Below are 9,788 nucleotides of genomic sequence, written 5' to 3' on the forward strand. Positions count from 1 at the left end.
CATCTCATCAAGTCCTTGCCAGATGCCTAGCTTCCTGCTCACTTTTGTTTATAATTTGTCATTTACTTTGTATTGGTGGTCACTGGTGGCAGAGACAAATCATATGTGACCCATCAGGAAAGAATGGACAGTATAAGAACTTTAACTTTACAATGTTGTCTTTAACAGTACCCTTTCTGCTGTCCCAAAGATCTGTTTCCTTACCACATTCCACCCTCTCATCTGAAAATCCTGACTGCCACCACCTACCCTGTTCAGCCTTCATCCCTGCTGTCTGCTCTCTCTGCCTCTTGCCCTTACTAATCTCAGCAGAGTCTACATACAACATCAACTTAATGGCTCTCACATATACTACTTTTATATTACCCCTCTGCCCAGGGACCCACAGAATCACCATGGTGATTCTCTAAACACTGTAAACATCTCCTTGGCCTCCAAGGACCAAGGTGGTCTGTTGCTATTCACATTTCCTTATCTCCCCCATTGTGACCATTGTTTCCATATGTCCCTCCTAAACTCAATTCCTACTCCTGGGTTTGGGTTGTTTTCCTACTCAAAATACCTTTGCTTCTCCCACACAGTCCTATGAATCCTTCAAGAACTTCTAGTAATAAATGTCTGGAGGAAAAATGTGTTTCTCTTCTAAATTTTTATCATACCTGGACATTAACTTTATTTTTATTTTTTCTTTAATATTAATTTATTCCAAATTTTAGGTTTCTTAATATAAAGAAATGATGTGACTTGAGCATCTCTCTATTCTCATAAAAGTAAGCATAGAAATAGGAACAGAACTGTTCAAAGAAACACACCCACAGACAAGCAAGGCAACTCAGAGAGTGAAGAATCTTGCCACCAACACCATGACTACCTGACATCCATCCCTGGGACCCATATGGTAGAAGAAGATACAAACTCCTGCAAGTTGTCCTCTGACCTCCACACATGTGCTATGCACACACATGCATACTCATCAATAAAGAAAGGTCTTTTAGAGAAGTCTATGTCTGAATGATCCTGGCTATGCATAAATGAGCCCTAAGGCAATGCCAAGTAGAAACTCTCCTGTGAATGTTTGACTGCACTTTCCCTGGTTCATGGAAAAACAAAACAAAACAAAACATTTCATTTTAACTGTATCCAAGACAAACATGGACAAATGAGCTCTGAGCCTGCAGTCCCTGTTCAAGTGATGTGCATTGTAAAGACTCTGTAAGTACCAGTCAAGATGAGACCGTGTTCCCTTTTCCATAGAGACTGCTGTGAACATCGCCTACTCCTGCAGGATATTCAAGGAGGAAATGGATGGGATTTTCACGGTGGAAGGCACAGATAGGGAAACTGTTCTGGAAGAACTCAGGTACACATGGGAACACAGACTAAATCTGCACCCCGGCTTTCCACTCATGTTTCTCCAAATGTGGTCCCCTGCACAAAATGTACCAGAAAAAATGAGGGAAGGGAAACAAACAAAACACCCAAATTAGGTTAAATAACTTTATAAAGAAGTGTTCGGCCTAAAGGACTCAGAGTGGGTGGAGAAATGCGGATGTGGCTACCCTGGCCTCAGCAGATGGTGAGTCTAAAGCTGTCCGCTGTTCTGTAGAGGCCTGGACGTTCCCTGTCCACTTTGACCTTGTTTTTAATTCCTACATTGAGGAGACTCTGACCGTGGTTTTTTCATTTCCAGGACTGCAAGAAAGAAGATGAAGCCTGAGTCTCTGCTGGAATCAGATCCTATAAACATTTGTCTTGCCAGGAAACCCAAATTTCCCTTCAAAATAATTGACGAGGTGCCCAATGGCAACTATGGCTTGGTCATCAGTGGATACAGTCTGGTGGGTAACACAGAGCTACCTTATCCTTATCCCGAGTCACTCGTCCCTAGTTCTAACCCAACTCAGGGAAACTAAACCCCTTCTCTATTTTATGAGCCACCCTACTCCCCTTCCCTGGGGTGGCCTTTCCTAAAAGACATCTTTCCCCAGGCTACTCTAGGCAGGAGTATATAAAGAAAGAGAAGCCAAAGGGAAAGCCTTCCTTTATTCTTTATTCAAGTTTTTCCTGCTAACATGGCAAACAAGCAGAGAGGACCCTTCAAAAGTCACTTGGCCTAATGGCCCACTGACTATTTTGACCCAATGAGAGGTAGAGCCAGATTTGAGAGAACTAACTCACATCTAGAGCTAACTCAAGAGGCAGGTCCCTTCATGGGAGAGCACTTTGTGAGGAGCCCTAGAAAGGTTAGGCGAGGACAGAGGGAAGGTCCAGTGCTGGGAGACTCTGGGGTAACACACTGAGTGTGTCTTGCTGCTACAGGCCTATGCTCTAGAAGGGAACATGGAGTTGGAGCTGCTGCGAACAGCATGCATGTGCAAGGGGGTCATCTGCTGCCGAATGACACCCCTTCAGAAGGCCCAAGTGGTAGACCTGGTGAAGAGGTACAAGAAGGCGGTGACACTGGCCATCGGGGATGGGGCCAATGACATCGGCATGATCAAAGGCATGTGAGGGGAGGTGGGCAGTAGTCCCCATCCATGGCTTATCCCCTTCCTTCCTCCATGGGCAAAACTGATCAGAATGGTATTGTGTGTTGACTCACACTCCCACCTAACTTAGGAAGTGTGCATTTAATGTTTGCAACCCCATTCACACTCCTTTACACTGGAACTCTTACTTAAACCCACAACCACAGGCATGCTCAAATTCACCGATCCAATGAAGGTAAGCCCTCATGAACACATGCACACCCTTACGTCACAGCTGGCTGTGCAGCTACTGTACCATCTATCTGAGACGGCATTGGATCCACAGAAAGAACCTTCCTTTTGTTAAAGTCTGTGGGCAAAGGCCGTGCCCCTTAGAACCAGCCATGGCTCCTGGCTGGATCGGAGTGAGTGATCTACTGAAATTCATACCAGCAGAAGCAAGCTAAAATCCCCTGCTTTAAATTTCAAGTATGTGTCCAGAAATGTGTTGCCCTGTGAGTTGTGAACAAAATCTCACCACACAGGAAATGCTACCAGGTAGTCCAGCCTCTGCTTCAGGTCTAGAAAGTGTTCTTGCTTCAGTCCTTAAGACTTTAGAAACTTCAGTGATCCTAGCTGGTCATGGGGGCACACACCTTTAATCCCAGCACTAGGGAGTCAGAGGCAGGTGAATCTCTGAGTTTAGGACAGCCTGGTCTACAGAGCGAGTTCCAGGACGGCCAAGGCAAATAAACAAATAAATAAGAAATTTAAATTAACCCTATTGAGTAATAATGCAGGTGTATATGAGGGAATCCGTGAATGTAACCAGAATAGTTAATTGTCAGAGTAATTAAAACTTTTAGAAAATTCAGTTACTCATATTCTATCAAAAAAAAAAAAAATCTTGCTTTATCCAGCAAAAATCACTTTAGGTCCCTGGAGGAGTTTATTTCTCACTGACAAAGTATGTATATTGCATATCTCTCCAAAAAATTGGGTTTTCACCCTTAGATAAATGTGGGTAATTAAATATTGTGTAAGATTGGCATTCACCCTGTATTCTTAATTCATTTAAGTAGCTTTTGTGGATAACAAGGAATTTAAATCACAATTATCTGAATAGTAAGAAAGAGTTCAGATGAGCTAGTGCTGGCTGTACCAAGCAATCTTGAAATGACAGCATCAAAAACAAAATGCAGAAGAAGGGGTCTCCCAATGTGCAGGGAAAAGGCAATCAATCAAAAAGAAAAGATTCCACTGTGGAGCTGCCATTTTTAACGGGACCCAATAGTAGTCCCAAATGTAAAAATGAAAGGTTTGTATCTCTACATTCCCTTTACACTTCCCAGGGTAAGAACCCAGCAAACAGTCTTCATGTCTTAGAGATTTCTGGGGTTTCATTGCAGCTGCCCATATTGGGGTTGGCATCAGCGGCCATGAAGGGATGCAGGCCATGCTCAACAGTGACTTTTCCTTCTGCCAGTTCCGCTATCTTCAGCGCCTACTCTTGTTACATGGCCGCTGGTCTTACAATCGCATGTGCAAGTTTCTCAGCTACTTCTTTTACAAAAACTTTGCCTTTACACTGGTGCACTTCTGGTATGCCTTCTACAACGGCTTCTCTGCACAGGTAAGAGAGTGGGGAGCAATCTCCATTCTGTTAGCAGGCAGGTTCAGTTTTCCTTCTCTAGAAGCCAGTATATGAAGTGTTGCCATCCAACTCCTCACCCTATATTAACCATATTGCCCAAACCTACATTAACCTTACATTTCCAGATCATAAGGTTCTGTTACTGACTGCTACCCTCAGAACTGTCCCATGAGCTACACTGATACTAGAGTTCTTAACATACATAATTAAGGAAAATTGGAGGATCTGGAAGTTCTCTTAGCATCCAAAGTCATCTTTTTGTTTTTTGTTGTCCATAATATCTTATAACTCTTCACTTGTATTACTTTTAAATTTTTTATTTTATATGTATGAATGTTTTGCCTACACGCTTTATACCACATGCATGCCTGGTACCCTCAAATGCCAAAAGAGGGTTTCAGATCCTTGGGAACTCGACTTCTCCACTTTTAAATATTGGTTTTAATTTTGTGATTATAATATGGAAGAGCCATCTTTGTTTTTAAGCCATCACAATCATAAAACTATAATAGTTACATTCTACATGCTTCTGAGGTACTTTTAAATGGTTACGTTTTGAGTCTGTATGTGAATAATGACAACAGTCCAAATACATCATCCATACAGCTCAGACTAAATACTGGGCAAGCCTCCAGGAGCTTCTTGGACCATGACAGACAGGCTGTCATGATATTTACCTGTACTTAGGGCTGCCCAAGTCTTCCCCAACACTCACAAAATTGTTCCTATGATAAATTAATTTCCCATTTGAATATGAACTCACAATCTAGAAAGGAAGTGTAGGTTTTGATGTGATAAGAAGAGCCCTTTGTCCTATGAGAAGTCTTTCAGGAGTCGCTCAAGGAATCCCAAGAAAAACAATGAGGACTGGTTGTCTCAGGAGATGCCGACACCAGCCAGCAGACAGGGTAGACTGATACACCCCAACCCTAGTCAGGCCAGTCTAGTCTGTGGGAATGGTCTGACCTGTGAACAGTCAGGAAAGCAGCCCTCACTAGGTTCCAGGATGGAACACCCAAGTGGAGAAGAGTCCTTACATCTTTCCCCCTTGCCCTGTCAGTAAATGTTCAGGGCCACAGAAGCCCACTGAATGCCACCAAGCAGAGAAAGAGAAGAACCTCAAGCTTCACTTGTCTAGAGGTTCAGAACTATAGCTAGCTACCCCTGGAAGCTGCTCTGTATCCTCTCTGTACCCTGGGGGACAGTGCAGGGTTGTAGTAGGGTTGTTTCAGATCGATCTTGGAAGCTCAGCATGGCTTTGCCTCAGTCTAGAAATGAGGGTTCTAGAGTAGGATCAAAGAAAGACTGGCACTCTACATCAGATTTCAGTCACGCTAGGTAGGGGACCAAGGAAGGGTGGCATTGGACCTGGGAGGCTGAACTGGGGCTTTATGAAGAAAGTAATGTAAAAATATCTCCTTGCTCCTCTTTCCAGACAGTGTACGATACTTGGTTTATCACCTGCTACAATCTGGTCTACACTTCTCTCCCTGTCCTCGGCTTGAGTCTATTTGAAAAGGTAAGACCCAGGAGCAGGTCTCTAAGACAGAACTGAAACCCTGGACTCAGTGGGGAAGACAGCAAAAGTGAACTCTCCAAAGCCAAGTGTGAAGGAAATAATTTCTAGAACAGGGGAAGGAGATGATCACCTGGATGAGGTGAGGAGGAATCCTCCATAAGTTAGTGAGAGGAACAGAGCTTTGAGCCAGGACTTGGTAAAGCAAAGAGCTGAGAAAGGAGGGGCCTATTCAGAGGTAATAGGGACGAGACAGCCTGCTGCAGAAAGGCCTCGGTGGGAGTTCTAAAAGCCATGTAAGGAGCTGTGAACACAATTCCTTATGACACAGGAAACCAGCCTAGGGCTCAATGTCTGTTCCTATTAGAGAGTCCCTCTGTAGTAAGAGTCCTGATACCTGACTCTTCTACTCCAACCTCCAGTCTGGGCACCAGTTAGAGTCTCCAAAGAGGAACGCAATAGATGAAGGCCGTCTTCCAAAGGACTTGCCCATCCTAATTGATGTTTCTGCCTCTGCCCATTGACTTTTGACACAAGAACGTTTAACCAAAGGAACGCTTGAACCTGGGGACTTTTGCCCTAGTTCCTCCCTTCTCCCAAGCTCCAGCCCTCTCTTCCAGTTGCTCTTGAGCCAAATTGTTGTTCCCTTTGTCACTCCCAAATCCTGACTGCCTCAAGTGTTTCCCATCGTGCGGTCTCAGAGCTCTCTGGTTCCGCTTCTCAAGGACCCTGTGAGGAAATGCTTGGGCAGCTGGCAGCAGCCTAAGTGAAGCAGAGCATCTCTACTCTGAGAGATGGAAAGGTCCCTGACCTTCCCCTTACCCTCTGATGTTACCAGGATGTCAATGAAACGTGGAGTCTATATTACCCAGAGCTGTATGAGCCAGGACAGCACAACCTGTATTTCAACAGAGAAGGAATTCATGAAATGTTTAATGCATGGCATCTACAGTTCCTTTGTGCTATTCTTTGTTCCCATGGGCACCATCTTCAACTCAGAACGCAGTGATGGAAAGGACATCTCTGACTTCCAGTCTTTCTCGCTGCTAGTGCAGTCCACCTTGATCTGGGTGATGACAGTGGAGGTGTGGCCCCTTGTAGTAGGAGGAAGGGGACTGGGTGGGGAGCCTGCCTGTCAAGAAAGGGAGGTGAAGAGAGGGGGAGGGTGGGCAGGGACCATCTTTCATTACAGGCTTAGAGAACTGAAGAGGCTGACAAGTTATACAGCGTTGCACATGAGCTAGTGCTTTTCAGATCGCCCTGAGGACAAACTCCTGGACCCTGATAAGCCATGCCTTCACCTGGGGTAGCCTGGGTCTCTACTTTTGCGTCTTACTCTTCCTGTGTAGTGATGGCTTGTGTCTAATGTTCCCCAGCACCTTCTATTTCCTAGGTAAGACCCTGATCAGCAGGTGTTTGGCATGGGAGAGGACTAATAAAGTGCTAATCCATCGTTTACTGAGAAACTATGTATTACATATTTAGTGTTTAGGTTGCATATGAATAGAAATAGTCTCTGCTCCAAAGGGGTGCAATATTTTCCTAGAAAAATATTTAACTTTAGAATTTCCAATTTTTTTTTTCAAATAACTTAGATTATTTGATCTTCACAAGTCTTGTGTGAAGTGACATGGCAAGAATTATTAGCAGCATTTTGGGGACTTTGGTTGGTTGGTTGGCTTTATGATTTTTATTTTATGTGCATAGGTATGTGTTTTGCCTACATGCATGTCTGTGTGAGGGTATTAGATCCCCTAGAACTGGAATTACAGACTGTGGTGAGCTGCCATGTGGGTGCTGGGAACTGAACCAGGATCCTCTGAGAGAGCAGGAAGTGCTCTCGACCACTGAGCCATCTCTCCAGCCTTGGTTTGTTTGTTTGTCTTTAGTTTTGTTTTGTTTTTTCAATCAAATGAACTGAAATTCCAGTCCACGCTCCTTTCTGCTGAGGCATACTGCCTTACTGTCTCTTACACTGATTTCCCTCTCTCATTGCCATTCAAATGCTATTTTTGCATATGCACTTGCTTCCTACCTCTTGTCGGACCACTATCTCATTTTTCTTCTCCAAAGCTTTCTATTTTTTTTTTAATTTTTATCACATTTATTTATTATGCAATTATTTATTGGGCATGTGAGAGACAGACAGAAATAACAACTTGAAGGTGTTGGTTCCCACCTTTTACTATATGGGTCCCAGGATAGAACTCAGGAGTTCAGGCTTGGAGGCATGCTAACCTCTGAACTGTCTTGCTGGCCTTGTCTTACTCATTTGTGCATGAATGCACTAGAGAGCCCTTATAAGCGCACCCTCCCACTCCTGCTCTGTCCAGTCCTGCCTTTAGAGGGAGACAAAGGTATGTGAATTGTATCAGCCACCAAACCAATCGTTTTTTCAGGAAGATGAATTACTGCTGCTGGGTAGTTGTGGGAAGGGAAAAGTATACAGTGACTTGGTTTGCATTTATATTACTTCTGGGGGGACTACATTGTCTGGGAATGAGTAACTTCCTGCTTGGGCCTGGAGAAGGGAGCTGTGCCCTGGCTGATTTCTCCCACCCCTAATTCTACCTCCCCTCCCAAGCTGTTTCAGCCTCTCCTTTCCTGGTTCACTACTTGCAGGTGTGGCCAGGAACAACCTTAAGCAGCCACATATGTGGCTCTGTCTTATACTCAGCACCGTCCTCTGTATGATCCCTGTGATTGGATACAACTTCCTCAAGCCACTCCTCTGGCCTGTCAATGTGGACAAGGTGAGTGGAAGAGGGAACCTGCACAGATGGAATTCATGATCCCCTCTCCCTCTGCCTTGGCCTCTGTTCTGAAAACCTTGTCCCCCCATGCTCTGGATATGGGTTCTGAACAGGATTCACTTTTGCTTGAAGCATCCGCTGCCACCCCCAGTCCAGACCAAAGTAAAACACCCAGGCCTTCGACGCTCTGCCTATGCGTTCTCCCACCAACAGGGCTTTGGGGACCTCATCACGTCTGGAAAGACGCTGAAGTCCAGTACCCTCAAAATCAACAAGAGGATCTTGTAAAAACTAGAGGCCTTTAGGAAAACTCTCAGTCAGTCAACCATCGCTTTTCCTCCCTTTTATTTATGTGACTTAGTTAAAAGGGGTTGGGGTCTTGAGGAACCAGCATAATCGTACTCCCAGGGCTTCGGCTTCTTCATTTCCCCAGAAAGCGGTACCCAGAGAAGTCAAGGAAATAGATAACAGCCCCTAGGTATCAGCCAGAGTTACAGCATTTCAAGAAAAAGCAAATTCAAGTCTCCCATCCTTCCATGTCATAATCCAGACAAGCAAATCAGGAAGAGGGGAAGAGGGCGATAAGAAGGAAGAAGATGATGGGGCCTAAGAGTGTCTGTTTGGGCCCTGTTTCTCCCGTACCCAGAGCAACTATAACCCTTCCCAAACCCCACATGAATATTTCCACCCAGATACCATTTTCAAATCTATCTGGAAGATTCAGGGTGCCAGGGTGAGTGTTTTGCTGGCCCTGGGTAGCAAAGGAGGAGGAAGCTGTGCAGACTCAGTCTGAAGAAACTGAAGGAGAGCTTCTGCACCAGAAGAAAAGAGGAAAGAAGGTGGAGGCAGGTCCTGCCTGGATAGGACAGCTGAAAGTCTGCCTTCCCCTCTCTGGCCCTTTTGATCTAAGAACTGGTATTTATTCAGGTATTAGAAACCAGGAGGGGAACAATGCAGGGGGTGTTAAAAAATAATTTCTTAATGGAATGTAAGCCATTGCTGGTGAGCATTTGTCTTCTATAAATGATTTTGAGAAGAAATTATATGTACTTGAAAAAAATGTTTCTAAGAAGTTTGTGGAGAAATAAATGGAGAAATAATTTGCTTATTTTGGAGTGAAGAGATGTGTATGGTCTATTGAGGCCCTACTGACAATAATACAGTCTGAGCAATGTCATTGTGAAGCATTATCAATATAAGCATATTGTATGGATCCCCCACCCCTGTGTAAGTTTAAGTTTTCTATGTATCTTATCCCAACTTATGACATCTCATACCAACTGAAAGACAATTCTCATCTCTATAGTCCCTGTCTCTTCTTAGATCTCAGTCTAAATAGTAAACTAAATCTGAGACCCTCACTTAGCTAAACCTCTCAAAATGTAAACTTGGCATGC

General features: G+C 44.3%; 1 protein-coding gene across 1 annotated transcript in view; it reads left to right on the forward strand.

Annotated features, from left to right (window-relative positions):
- Positions 1-8,430, forward strand: part of LOC127225865 (phospholipid-transporting ATPase FetA-like) — a 115,642-nt gene extending 107,212 nt beyond the window's left edge. Inside the window, 9 exon segments of the mRNA XM_051189490.1 lie at positions 1,255-1,360; positions 1,691-1,838; positions 2,320-2,503; positions 3,878-4,101; positions 5,558-5,641; positions 6,477-6,551; positions 6,553-6,723; positions 6,893-7,031; positions 8,261-8,430. Coding sequence (XP_051045447.1) covers positions 1,255-1,360; positions 1,691-1,838; positions 2,320-2,503; positions 3,878-4,101; positions 5,558-5,641; positions 6,477-6,551; positions 6,553-6,723; positions 6,893-7,031; positions 8,261-8,430 — 1,301 coding nt within the window.
- The last annotated feature ends 1,358 nt before the right edge of the window (positions 8,431-9,788 follow it).

This window comes from Phodopus roborovskii, unplaced genomic scaffold (assembly GCF_943737965.1).
Source record: "Phodopus roborovskii unplaced genomic scaffold, PHOROB, whole genome shotgun sequence".
Lineage (NCBI taxonomy): Eukaryota > Metazoa > Chordata > Mammalia > Rodentia > Cricetidae > Phodopus > Phodopus roborovskii.